Below are 14,727 nucleotides of genomic sequence, written 5' to 3'. Positions count from 1 at the left end.
TAAATTGTCATTTATTTATCGAAGAACGTCATTCGACGTCTATATACCATTTATTTCTCGAAGACCGTCCATCGACGTGTGTACATTCATCCATTGTTATTCATAGAGTCGTCCTAATCGGCACCATTATTATTCACAAGTCGTCCCAAGCAACGCAATTACGTTCATTACTACTCCTAGAATGTTGTGAACCTCGCATAAATACTTGAAAGACCCTTGAAGGGGGGACTACTTGATTCGGAATATGAATACGGCCCACTAGGCCTAAGCCAATCAAGTCCAAGACAAGCAAGGTCCTCTAAGCCCATCACGTTCACTATAAATACCCATATAAAGGGAAGGTATAAGGGGGTTCTCTCTCTCTCTCTCTCTCTCTCTCTCTCACTACTTTATCTCCCTACATATATACTCCTACTAACTTTAGCATCGGAGTGTACACCGGGGGCCTCCTCCGACGCAGGTCCGGCGACCAGAGCGGCATCAACCTCGCTTCATATACCCGGCTGGCTATGAAGATTTTGACAACATGCCCTTATACTATACGGTACCCATCAATTCATCACTTGTCACTTCCTGAGTATTAGATTTTGGCTCCGTCACTGAATATGCAGATAATTACTTTGTTGTCTACATACAGGTAGTGCCTGCTGCGATTCTGGCTGTGCTAATACACCCTCGTACAGAGAGTTTAAGGATCGGAAGAATTATGTGGGCATTTTGTACATATTTAGAATCCGTATCAGTTTTGCCTCAATTACGTCTGATGCAAAATGCTAAGGTGTGTTTTTCAATTAAATCTAGAGTTCAACTAGTTGTTAATTAACATCATCAATGTAAATGTAATGTGTTGAATGTTTTTCAGATGATTGAACCATTTACGTCGCACTATGTATTTGCATTGAGTATTGCCAGATTCATCGGTTGTGCACACTGGACCATCCAGGTTAATTCAAATATTTTTAATTGTATTCTATTCAGAATCTGTCACGGATTCAAATTACCCGTCACGGATGCTTAGTTCGTAATTTTTAATATATTTTCGTCTATTGACATTCGAGTATTTGTTTGCGGCTCTGGTACTGATTGTGTAGGTAGTGTATTTGGGAGGTTCACAATATGTATTCTTGCTGAAAAATGGGTACCTGTGGTTTCCAATGGCTCTGCTTGCAGAAATAGTTCAGACATTTATCTTGGCTGATTTCGCATACTATTACATCAAGAGGTAATTCATTAATTTATAGGGTATTGCTATTTGGATAGAAAAAGTTAGTATAGAATACAATTCTATCTATTCTATCCTAACTTTTTATCTTCCGTATTTTATTATAATTTTAAAATTAATTAATTAATTAATATTTGTAATTTCCATCTTAATTAATTTATGTGCAGTTTTATGCAAGGCCAGCTTCTGACGAGAATGCCCGTTTAGGAATTGTGAGGCGTCTTGGGTTTTCATTTAATTAAGCTGCTGTTTTACTTCTTTTTTTCTCTTTTGCAATACAGAAGTTTAAATTAAGTAAATGGCTTGGATAGAACACCAGATTTTCAATGGTTGTGTGTTATTTCCAATTCCATCATCCTTCTTATGATCAGTTATCAATTAGGTCCTTCCAACTCCATGACTCAATCAGGATTTTAACATCCGGGATTAAACTAATAAATTACTTAAACTTGTCTTAGCATCTTTGCTGGATTAATACATATGATCGTGACTTTAAATACTACGTCCGTTTTTTAGGTAATGTGATTTTAGAAAAATATTTTAATTTAAATATATTTATTATTGGCCTATAGGCCAATTTTTAGCTCATGAAAGTTGTCCAAAAACTACAACTAATCCTTTATTTGGAATAAATAACCTTTCAAATATCACATGTCTGTGTATGATAGTAGGAGATTAATTGTAATATTTTGAAGTTCCAATCATGTGTTGTTGTTTGGATTTGAGGACTTATTTGTTTTAAATAAACAAATTAAGGAGATTAATTATAACATTTTAAAGTTCAAGAACCTATTGCAGTTTTTGGATAACTTCGATGTTTTATCATTTTCTAAAGGGATAAGGTACCAAAATAAGCCTAAAGTTTTTGGAAAGTACCAATTTAGGCTCAACGTTCAAAATAGCATCAATATAGGCTTAACATTTACAAAATAATATCAATTTAGGCTTAACGTTTACAATATAGCATCAATTTAGGCCTCACGTACAAAATAGCACCAATATAGGCTTAACGTTTACAAAATAATATGAATTTAAGCTTAACGTTTTTACAAAATATATACAATTTAAGCTAAACGTCATAATTAAATTAATCATATTATATTCTTTCCCTATTAACTTTATATGTTATCTTTTTATTTAGTTCTATATTCTTATTTATTATAATACAATTAATTAGTATTATTGTCCATTAAAATCTTATATTCGTTTTTCATAAATGACTCCATGACTACTAAATTTCATTGTTTATGTAATATATGCAAACTAAAAGTAATTGAATATCCACAATATTCGAAATATTGTGGATATTCAATTACTTTTATTTTGCATATATTACATGAGCCATAGAATTTAGAAGTCATAGAATGGTTGATGAAAAACAAATATAAGGTTTTAATGGGTAAGAAAACTAATTAATAAATAAGAAAATAGAACTAAATAAAAAGATAACATATAAAGTTACAGTCATTTTCATCTGGTCAGTCACTGATCAGGTGAATACCACCGATAACAGTAATTTTCACCTGGTCAGTCACTGATCAGGTGAAAACCACCTATAACAGTTAATAGGAAAAGAATATAATATGGTTAATTTAATTATGACATTTAGTTTAAATTGGATATATTTTGTAAACGTTAAGCTTAAATTCGTATTATTTTGTAAACGTTAAGCCTATATTGGTGCTATTTTGTACGTGGGGCCTAAATTGATGCTATATTGTAAATGTTAAGCCTAAATTGATATTATGTTGTAAACGTTAAACCTATATTGGTGCTATTTTGAACGTTAAACCTAAATTGGTACTTTCCTAAATTGGTGCTATTTTGAACGTTAAACCTATATTGGTGCTATTTTGAACGTTAAACCTAAATTGGTACTTTCCCAAAAACTTTAAACCTATTTTGGTACCTGATCCATTTTCTAAAATCAAGATAATATTTAATAATTTTTTTCTAAGTTTATAATTTTCATTTAATGTTTTTTTTTAACAATGATTTTCATTTAATGTTGATTGAACGATGAATTCACCGTTACATATCTAAACATATCCACTATGTTATTTACATTTAGTCCATCATAAGTTTAACTTTGAATAACGAAACCAATTGCATAAATAAGATTTGGATTTTGATTTTTTAGTGCATGATTGAAGAGAATGGGTTTAGGCCCAGCAGACTCATTGAATGGAGTGTATAAAATAACTAATCAGGAAATAAGATTCAGCTTTAAGTATTTTAACCGAATTTTTATAATTTTATTAATAATATACTAAATATTTTAGATATAATTTATATTTGAAAGGTCTTGTTAAATACCATTCAAATGAATTTTTTTAATTTTCAATAATGTAGGGTTAAAATTGATCTCGTTTGGAAACGTTAGAATTAAATTTACTCTATTTCATAAGTTAAGGCTAAAACTTCTTTGGAACGTTAGAGTTAAATTTGTTGTTTAGATTTTTTTTAATGAATTTTTATGTCAGGGCTTGAATACTAAAGATTATAATATTAATAAAGTTAAGGAATAAGGCGTAAAAATACCTTTAAAATTTAAGGGTAATGAGCAATTTTATATCTAAAGTTTAAAATTATACAATTTTACTTTTAACATTGACAGCAAAAAACAAATTTATCCCTAAGAGCATCTCCAGCCCTCACCAAATGAGGATTGAAAATATTATTTCGGTGGTGGTTGGCTTCTCCAACCACCAACAAATCTCTACACTCAAATGGTGAGATTAGAAATAAACCAAATTTGATTGATTTTGGTTTCCACCGAATTGGTGGAAACCAATATTTTAACATTATATAAATATATTTATTTGTTTATTTATTGTGTTTATTATGTAAAAGGAATAAAATATTAATAAAAATGTTATATAGAGTGAAGTAAAGTAGATAATATTTTTATTAGCATGTGTAGTGGATTGGAGGAAAAATAAGATTTGATGTTTAAGAGATAGAATTAGCTTAATAAGTTGGAGATACACTCAAATGGTGAGATTAGAAATAAATCAAATTTGGGTGATAAAAGTGTTATATAGAGTGAAATAAAGTAGATAATATTTTATTACCGTATGCAGTGGGTTGGAGGAAAAATAAGATTTGATGTTTAAAAGATAGAAAATGGAGATAGAATTAGCGTAATGAGTTGGAGATGGCCTAACGTTGTCAAGTTTGGTCAATTTGAAAAATAATTCATCAAACTATCTTCTCGATCATGAATTTTGTCATCTACACTCATATACGAGTCATTTTATCACTTTTTAGTAACAGATCATGTGACATGATTTTTTTTAAAATGCCCTGTATATTTTACTATTTGAACAAAAAAAATATTCCAAAATATTTCACCGAATTTATAAATAATAATCTCAAATTCTATTATTAAATTACATAAAATATGAATCTTTTTTTTAAAACAAACTGATATACACAGGGCGGAGCCAGCCCAGGGCTCGGTGGGGGGGGGGGGGGGGCGGAGCCCCCCCGGCCACCGGCTCTGCCCTTGAGTACGAGTTGATTTGTCCTCTGTAGCCCCCCTAAAATTAATATATGTTGACTCTATGTAGTATTGTTTCAATGTTTAAAGGTGGATGAGATGGTTAAGGATGCATACTTCTATTTGAGAGGTCCTATGTTCACTCCAACCTCATTTTTAAATGAAGTTTTTATTTATTTTAATTTTATTTTTAAATAATTATAAAAACATGTTACCATTATTAATTAATTTAAATAGTCTCTTTATTTTGATAACACTTTTGAATTCATTGTTTTTTTATCAAACTTTTGAATTCATTGTTATTATGTCTTTTCCATTAAAAAAATAAACATATTTAATTTTCTATTAGTTCGATGCTAGTTTCTAAAAAAATGATAATACTTTTACAATTTTAACGCGCTGGAGACTAAAATTTTTTTGATAACACTTTTGAATTAATTATTATTATGTCTTTTCCATTAAAAAAAATAAACATATTTAATTTTCTATTAGTTCGATGCTAGTTTATAAAAAATGATAATATTTTTACAATTTTAACGCGTTGGAGACTAAAATTTTTTTTATAACACTTTTGAATTAATTATTATTATGTCTTTTCCATTAAAAAAAAGTAAACATATTTAATTTTCAATTAGTTCGATGTTAGTTTCTAAAAAGTGATAACATTTTTATAATTTTAACGCGTTGGAGGTTAAAAAAACTTTGAAAATTTACCCTCAACTGTACAGCTCCCCCAAGTCTAAATTCCTAGCTCCACCACTAGATACACAGTTAGTGAAGAATAAGAAACAAAATATTTATATTCTATAATAATGTTTGAAATTAATTCAACATGATAATGTTATAGGTCAAATTGCTTTTAAGTCCCAATATTATACTCCATATTGACATTTTGTAGACGTTAGGAGTTTTTTTTTTCATATTATCCCAAGGTTAATAAATTTCTATTGCCCACATAATTTAACTTCTGACGTATAACAATTTAAAATTAGCATAAATTTAAGACATTACATCACAAATTTTGTTGAAGAATATTATATAAAATTAAGAGATTTGCAGGGAATAGAGAGTGGAAGACAACCAATTTTCATTGTCCGCTACTATTTTGAAAGCACACGATACTGCTTACCAAAATATAAGGCCAGCAACCAACGGTCCTGATTCAACCATACACCTCTTGATCTGTGATCATCAATTTGTACCAACACGTGCTTCTCATGCATCATCATCAACGTCCTTCTCCCCAGTTCCTCCTGAACAAAACCTTTTTCAAAAAGAACAAAAAAACACGAGTAAGCATTTCCATTGGGACCCACTTCACACCATAACTTATCGCCACATATCTCATTCTTCATAGGTAAATTACACAGTGACCACTGAACTTTATATATTTTAGGGATAATTACTAATCTAACCCAAATCAAGGACCTCAATTTACATATCTAACACACATTGCTTCCATTTTACCAAATTAGATATTTAAACCCATTTTGGACAAAACTACCCTTATTTTAGTTTGAAGGTTCATCTCCTACCTCCCCTGCTTCCGCTTCGACTTCCTCACCTGACCTTTCCCATTCAACTTCATTGTGGTTCATCTTCTTCAGTTTCAGTTCGTTTCAACTGCATTTTACGTTTTGAATTCATCACTATATATAATCCGGTCCGTTCTTCTCTGCATTTTCATTTTATTTTCATCTCCTACCTCGGCTCGGGCCCGTTTTCATCTACTGCGCGCGGAGGTTATGGCGAGAAAACGAAAGGCGGCGGCGGCAGCAAACGAAGAGGAAGGACGGACCGCAAATGCGGCCGCAAATGCGACATGGCTCTGAATGCGACAAGGTATATGTGAGTCCTCGTCGCATTTGATTTTCTGTGTCGCATTTGAGCATCAGAATGCGACACATCGAGCGACAATGGCGAAATCAGAAAATGTCAATATTCAAGCAAATGCATTCGAATACCAACTGTGTATTTCTAGTAATGTGTATGAAAAATGAAGAAATGATACTTACATGAAATTGAATGAGGTATGGATGTGCTTAGATCTTGGGTTCAGTTGGTGAATTTTGCGGTGAGAATGTGAAAGTAAATGAAAGGGAAAGAGGAGGTGGTTGTTATATAAGAATAAGGGTAGTTTTGTCCAAAATAGGTTTAAATATCTAATTTAGTAAAATGAAAGCAATGTAGGTTAGATATGTAAATTAAGGTCCTTAATTGGGTTAGATTAGTAATTATCCCTATATTTTAACACTGTGATCACTAAAATTAAATTTTTGATGGTAAAATTTTTGAATTTTATATTTTTAATACCGACGTTACTCAATTTTAACTAACTCTTCAAAATGACTTTAAAATAAAAATATTCAAAAATTATAATTGTTTACAAACCTTTTTTTTGTTGTAGCTTTCTCTTTCTAAAAATTCAATTTTTGCATAACTAAACAACACCTAAATAAACTAAAAACAAAAGTTTTTTAAAACTAAAGTTCTTTAAAATATTATTAAATTTTCAAATTTTTTATTTTAAAGTTGTTAACGGTCGTTTTGAAGCGTTGAGTGGTCACTGATGTTTAAAATTGTAACATTCAGTAGGTGTACTGTCAAGAATTGAAGTTGAATGACTATGAGTGTAATTTACCCCATTCTTCATCAACAATCCTATCCGCTGAACACTTCCACGTGTCAATTCATCATCAAACTTCTCTCTTTTTATTCAGTCCACTTGCAGCGCGTGCACGACACACTTCCGCAGCGATACACGATACGTCTCTATCACCTACCCAGCTGTTTTGTCGTTTCCGCTATCTACGTCCATCCACGTGTCACCAATCATCTTATCCGACACGTGTATTAATATAATAGGACTATATGTACGAGTGAAAGCGACGGTGGAGATTTGCGGGGACAGAAAGAGATCTTTCACCACGTGGCCGTATGGCCCCCTCCCAAAGTGTCAGACGCAACACGTGTTCAATTCTCAGCTATTCATGCGCAGTATCCACGTGTCAGTCGTAGACCGAGAGCGGCTTAACAAAACACAAGAACCGGCTTCCCGCTAAAACCAAATCACATTTTTAATGAGCGATTAATTAGGGCAAAGTGGTGTAATCTTGCTTAAATACTCTTCATAAAATCTCTCTTACGTGTCAATAACCGTCCCTCCCATGTTCTCCTGTATCGACACGTGGCTTATTGTCTTCCCTCCTCGGCTTCCTCTCTTTCTTCCTTTCCTTTTTCTACGCCCTATGAGCCAGAGAATTCAAAAAAACCAAAGGAGCAGTGGTATAATATAAAAACAACACAAAATCATAAAACATATGTGTTAATTTAATCTTTTTCATTTTCTCTATTTGATCTTGCAATGGTGAAGAATACAGGTTTTTGTGCTTTAAAAGAAGAAGAGATAGAGCTGGATTTAGGATTATCCGTAGGAGGGAGTTATAGCAGGCAAAACGCCGTCGGATTGAATTCCGATAAGAGTATTGACCCGGATTCCGTAAGATCTAGCATTTCTTCTTCTTTCGATGCTAACGAAGAAAAGGATCAGATGACGAAACGGGAGATTCATGCGTTAAGGAGACAGGAAGCGAAGAAGAAGAGAGAAGAGAAGCAGCTCAAGAGAGGTTTCTCTAAATCGAACTTCAATAAGGTGAATGATTTTCAAAGTGAGGAGCGAGAATGCAAGAAAATAAAAAAAGAAGGGAATGGATCTGAAATCAACGACATGAATCACAAAATTGGAACTTGTTATGCGACGTCGTGTAACCCGTCGCCGGCTGTGCAGTACGGAATGCCGCCGCCGGAGAATGGGTTTCTGTACCCGTGTGCGAATGTGATGCCTTGTTGGTTCGCTGGTGGGGCTGCGGCTACGGAGGAGAAACACATGGTTCAGGTTCTTCCGGTGGTTGGGTACGGGTTCGTGCCTTTGGATCTGGATCATAGTTCGGGTAATGGGTATGGGTCCGAGGAGAATTGTAGCGGAGATAGAGGGAATAGAAAATCTGGGTCGAACGGGTCAACAAATTGTACATCCTCTACCGGTTCGGATCATAGAAGCTCGTGTAATGAAGGTATTTGAGCATCTTTTTCTAAGTTAAATTCTTGTCAGGAAAAATATATTTGGATTTCCATGTTTATATTTTCTTATATGGTAATATATGATCAATAATTAGTTAAGCTAGGTACAGAATTAATTTAAAAATCATAATTCCATAACAAGATTGCTTAAAATTTATGAAGCAGTTGTGATAATGACACAACAATAGATAAGTCTATAATTATTATTTTTTTATATTTATATGATAGCTAATCATATGGAATATGTTAGGATGATTTTAGAATTCTAACAAGTTTAAATCTACTAATCAATTGAATGATTGGTCCTGCACCATTAACCTAACAGATAAGAATCTTGGGGCCGTTCTGTTTGCTATTTGAATAGTAGTTGATTTTTTTTTTCTCTGGTGGTTTCGAATTTTTATTATCTAGCAAACAGTATTTCTGAAAAATTACTTAATTTATTCTCTCCTGTTTAAATAAATAAATTAAATTATAAATTTCACAAAGTATAAATAAGCTTATTATTCCATGAATTTAATAAAATCATTCATAAACTTAACAAGAAAAAATAAATAATTAGTTCTACAAATCAAAGATTTAATATTGAAAATTTTAATTTCTTCTCCTCAATTTTAGTATGCATTCATTAATTAGAAAACAAAATAATACATGTTAGCATACATACAGGCAAATTATCGTTTCATATTAAATCATATTCCTTTCTAAATTATAACAGAATCATATGATTCGATTTAACTCTATTTCGAGTTGGATCTGTATCACCTTTCATCAAAAACTTAAACAACACCAACAGCTAAACTCACTCTCGTGTGGTTATCAAGTTATCAACTCAAACTTGTTTTGCAAACTGGGTTTCCATTCAATCTTTGACAAACAGAGTTAGAAATTCAAACTCTTCATCTCTAGTGAGTTATTAAACAGAATCCGATTTGTGAATTAGTTTTAGTAGGATTGCCTTTGCATTGGATTTGAATTTTAAATACTTGGTTGATATGATTTTTTTTTTTTACATTAAAATTGCATTTATAGACTAATATTTGATAATATTTTGAGTTCAACATAGTAATTATTCTATTTTTTATAATATTGTGAATTTCACAAAATGAGGATTTCGATTCGCGAATCAATTCAAATTCCGTACATATTGACATCTGCATTCCTAAACAAGATAACACAAAATTGTCACAAAGTGTAGCCCTTTTACTAATTGATTGTAGATTGAGAACATTTTAACCCCATTCCAATGTTGATAACCCTGTATATGATTCAGTAACACGATTATGATATGATAACCTATGTTTAAAGTCTTAATTTCTTTTCGATACTCATATGTAAGATGTAACTTTTGGAAAGACTTGGAATTAAGTTATGGCTTGTGATTATATTAAACCAGGTGGTGGCAGCAACAGCAGCTACACCAGGAGCCATTCAAGTCCTTCAGTGCCACAACAACCTCAATTGAATGCTTCAAAACCAAACAACGCCACCAAGTCCCATTCTGACCACACTGCTATATCTAACCTCTCCGAATCTGCATCAGCTTCTGTTAATGAACCTACAACTACAACTACATCAAACTCCACCCCAACCGAAATCAAGGCCAAGTCGGGGAACGAAAACAAGCCTCCCAAACCTCTTTCCCAACAACAAACTACCCCTCCGCCCCTACCTTACATGCCCTGCGTTTCAACCACAGGAAACGGCCCCAATGGGAAAACCATAAATGGTTTTCTGTATAGATATACAAAAAATGAGGTGAGTATCATTTGTGTCTGCCATGGAAGTTCATTCTCTCCGGCGGAGTTTGTGCAGCATGCAGGCGGTACCGATGTTTTAAACCCTCTAAGGCACATTACTGTTATTCCATCTGCTTTTTGATTTGGAGTCATAGTTGATCTCTTCCTCTCAGATTGATATTTGTTACTTTGATCTCTGAAGGTTTGCTAACTGAATTAACAAACAATTAATTAATTAATGTGGATATTATAATTAGATGCAAGCAGGCAGGCAGGCATTTTTCCAATTTTGTTATGGCCTGCTTGCTTCTCGGTCAGTCTTAGGCTTTCATTTATAAATATTTGTGTACAGTTTCTGCTCTAACTTCTTCATTTCTCACTTGTTGAGAGATTCTTGTGTAAATCCATTTCTAACTTTAATTTTTTCAATTTTCTTTCATTTTATTACATTAACTCTATAATTAGGGCTGTAAATGAACAGAGTCGCTTATGAGCAACTCGGTGATCGGCTCGATAAAAGCTCGGTTCGACTCGGCTCGATTTGTAAACGAGCCGTTCGTGAACACGATTTACTGGCTCGGTTTGTAAATGAGCCAAGCTTGAGCAGGCCAAAGCTCGGCTCAAAAGCTCGCGAGCAAGCTCGATTAGAACATTTATGAACAAATTTTAGTTTTGTAGAAAACTATATAGTTTTGTGTTAGTTCACAAATATCTAAATTTAATATTATTTCATTTGCTATTAGATGAGTTCGTTCACAAACATAATAAATGAGTAATATACGAACTATTTGTAAGCATCTTGTTTATTTATTCACGAACTTTGCTTGTGAGCTTGTTTATGTACACAATTAAAGAGTTATTTGTGAGCAAACTTCACAAATATAATAAACAATTTACTCACAAACAATTTATGGTTAGATAATTTTCTTAATTAACCAAGTCCAAAAGAGGATTTTGGGCTCGAAGCTCGGCACAAGCTTATTGAGCAAGCCAAAGCTCGGCTCGGGCTCGGCTCGTTAATTTTATAGCAAGCTTGGCTCGGGCTCGAGCTCGTTAATTTTATAGCGAACTGAACTTGAACAGGTCAAAACTCGGCTCGGGTCGGCTCGACTCGATTACAGCCTTATCTATAATGGATAGACCCGTTCATGGCTAAAATCTGGGGTTGTAAATGAGTCAAACCATTCATGAGCGACTTGATGTTCAATTTGATAAAAGTTTGATCATGTTAAGTTCAATTTGTGAACGAGTCGAGCTTGAACATGGAGAAGCTCGATTCGAAAGGTCACGACCAGACTCGACTATAGATTCACGAACAAACTCATAAGCAAGTTCGACTGTAACTTTTATGAACACATTCGTGAATAAGCTTGATTTGATTATTTTTTTAATAATAATAGTTTTGTAAAAAGGAGGTAAAACAATGTAGTTTTATGTAAATCTTAGTTTTGTAGATTTTAAAACTATGTACAATTAAAGAAATTTCAAATCAATGAGTTATGAACATAATTAATGGATTGTACGCGAGCGAAGTTCACGAATTGAATTAAATGAGTTACTTGCAAGCAAAACTTTTGAACAAGCTCTTGAGCAACTCACGAATAAAATTTGAGTTCGAGCTCGAGCTTATCAAATTTTTGACGGCTGAGCATGAGCAGGTCAAAGCCCGTTTCGATTACAGTCCTACTAAAATCTGGATGGAAAATACATAGTTTTTTAGCGATTAGATATTTAAACCCGGAATCACTTTAATATAGAGAAATTGACAAACGTAAATTCTAATGAATCACCTTAATAAAAAAAAATGCATATATATATTTTTAATATATATATATATATATATATATATATATATATATATATATATATATATATAATGTCATGGGCGAATATCAAATAAAATCTTTGTGGTTTTTACAGCTTGATACGTTTTTGTTTCAAAATAAATCATGTGGTTTGTACCGTTAGCAGAATCAAAACAAATCCTTAATCCGTTAAAACAGTGACGTGGCAGGCGTATTTTTGGGAATATTTTTTTTTACTTTTTTTCTTCTTCCCTTTTTTTCATTTTTTGGAATTACATACAAATTCTAGAAATTTGGAACTTTTTTTCTTCTTTTCTTCTTTTCATTTTTTTTTTTTTTTTGGAATTCCATAAAAATTCTAGAAATTTGGAATTCTAGAAAAAAAATGACTTTTCAAAGTCAAAAAAGAAAATTCTTTAAAGTAACATTTTCCACGTCAGCATTTAACAGAGTTAAAGCATGTCTTGATTCTGTTAACACCACAAACCATGAAACAAAAAAACCATAAGTATTGATCTACAAAACCGGGAAAAAACCTACAAAGTTTTTATTTGAAATTAATTCTTATATCAATAATTATATTAATATAACGGATTGAGTACGGTGGGTTTTAATTTATTTTTATTCATTTTAAATTTGGTAGGTGTGATGCTATCGGGTTTAATTAATAAAATTCAATAAATGACTTAAATTATTAAAAGTGTCAAATAAGTGTCTCCTATTTCGAAAAAAAAAATATGTCAGAGTAGAATCAAAGAGAATTAGGATGAATTCTAAAGCAAAAAAAAAATAACTATGTAAAATTTTAATAAATTTAAATAGATATTAGAGTTTGTTGGAAAAAAAGAGATTTATGATGAATTTGATGTCCAAAAAAATATTTTTAAGAAATTGAAATTCGGCGGCTTGCTACAGAAGGCCATGAGATGGCTTTGGGCGTCTCGGTTTTCTCGTGTCCCCCTAATTTCCTTTTGTCTCTGCTTTCAGAAGATAATGTGGGAGTTAACTTTTCTAGGCTAATCCCGGACTAACTTGTTGTGGTGTTTTATTTTTTCCTTTTTTTCTCTACAAAAAAAAAGAAATCGAAAGTCAGACAATAGAATGAGAGATATTTAGTACACATTTGAAGGAGAATTACTTTTAACAATTAAGAAATCGAAATTTAGAAAGCACAGAATTGAAAAAGAAAATTATAAGTTGAAATTATTAACTGTAGAATAAAAGGTATGAGTTTTTGATTTTTTTTTTGAACCTGAAAGAGACGCTTAAATAGATGATGGATTTGCATCCATGTAAATAATGTTCACAAGCCACTCTGGCACAATAGTTGAAACAAAATCGCTAGCATTGGAACAGGCAAGCCTAGCTACCAAATGAGCCGCACCGTTCGCTAAGCGAGAAATAAAAACTAATTTAAAAGAAGGGGTGGATCTTAGCAGGATTCGACAATCTTCTACAATCATACCAAATTCAGAAATGTCCTGCTTTTCAGAGTGAATAGCATCTACCACAGCCTTAGCATCAGATTCAAATATAACAGCAGAGTAACCCAAATTAGCAATCCATAACAAACTTGTGCGGATTGCAAGAGCTTCAATGACACGTGGCTCTTTAATGCTTGGGATAAGACTGCTACTACAAAAAAGGAATGCTCCCCTTTCGTCCCTAATAACCGCTCCCATGCCACTACTCTCTAGTTCATTGAAAATGGCCCCATCTATATAGCATTTGATAAAGCCCGGGCAAGGCGTGTTCCATCTATGAAGAGGATTTGGTAAAGGGTGGTTACCTCTCATCTGCGAGCCCTGTGCATGCGGGAGTGGCTGGGCGGCCCTTGGCAGGGCCGTCTGTATGTTTGTTGCTTTCGTGTACCGATTGCACAACGCTGGTGCCTTCTGTTGGTAGGCCTTCCAATCCTGAACAATCTCCAGACTGATTCGCCAAGCCGTATCTGCCGGCCACCATCTAATGTGCCACAGGACTCTATTTCTGTGATCCCAGATTGCTTTGAGTGCACAACAGATTCTGACTATTTCTTCCAGATTTGAGTTGCTTAAGGCTTGGAGAAGCCACTCGTCAAGGTGACTGTTATCCACTCTTGGCACAGGAACACCTGCTACACGCCAAATGTCACCTGCGAAACAACAATCAACAAATAGATGGTTATCCGTCTCTACTTGCTCCACACATACTGGACATTCAGTAGAAATGGGGACTCTTCTCTAGGACAACCGGGCTCTAGTGGGTAAGCACTTTGAACACAGACGCCAGATAAACTGTTTTAGTTTAGGGGGAATCATCAACTTCCACAACCTCTTCCAGCCCTCTTGGGCTCTGCTAGCTGCTACTAGCCCCATACATGTTAAGTAGCCTGAGTGA

At 33.3% G+C, this 14,727-nt stretch overlaps 2 protein-coding genes across 2 annotated transcripts; both read left to right on the top strand.

Annotated features, from left to right (window-relative positions):
• The first annotated feature begins 524 nt into the window (after window positions 1-524).
• Window positions 525-1,678, top strand: LOC136230540 (uncharacterized). The gene is made up of 5 exons (XM_066019621.1): window positions 525-544; window positions 638-778; window positions 863-943; window positions 1,092-1,222; window positions 1,390-1,678. Exons 1-5 carry the CDS (start codon window positions 527-529, stop codon window positions 1,427-1,429), a joined length of 411 nt encoding a protein of 136 aa, XP_065875693.1. The 5' UTR covers window positions 525-526; the 3' UTR covers window positions 1,430-1,678.
• Window positions 1,679-7,913: 6,235 nt separating this feature from the next.
• LOC136230975 (uncharacterized) lies at window positions 7,914-10,972 on the top strand. Its single transcript, XM_066020199.1, has 2 exons — window positions 7,914-8,797; window positions 10,201-10,972. The coding sequence occupies exons 1-2, from the start codon at window positions 8,089-8,091 to the stop codon at window positions 10,683-10,685; spliced, it is 1,194 nt and encodes a 397-aa protein (XP_065876271.1). The 5' UTR covers window positions 7,914-8,088; the 3' UTR covers window positions 10,686-10,972.
• Window positions 10,973-14,727: the final 3,755 nt, after the last annotated feature.

Source organism: Euphorbia lathyris, chromosome 5, assembly GCF_963576675.1.
Source record: "Euphorbia lathyris chromosome 5, ddEupLath1.1, whole genome shotgun sequence".
Lineage (NCBI taxonomy): Eukaryota > Viridiplantae > Streptophyta > Magnoliopsida > Malpighiales > Euphorbiaceae > Euphorbia > Euphorbia lathyris.
The sequence above is the reverse complement of the archived record's forward strand: the minus strand, read 5'-3'. Positions and strand labels throughout refer to the sequence as shown.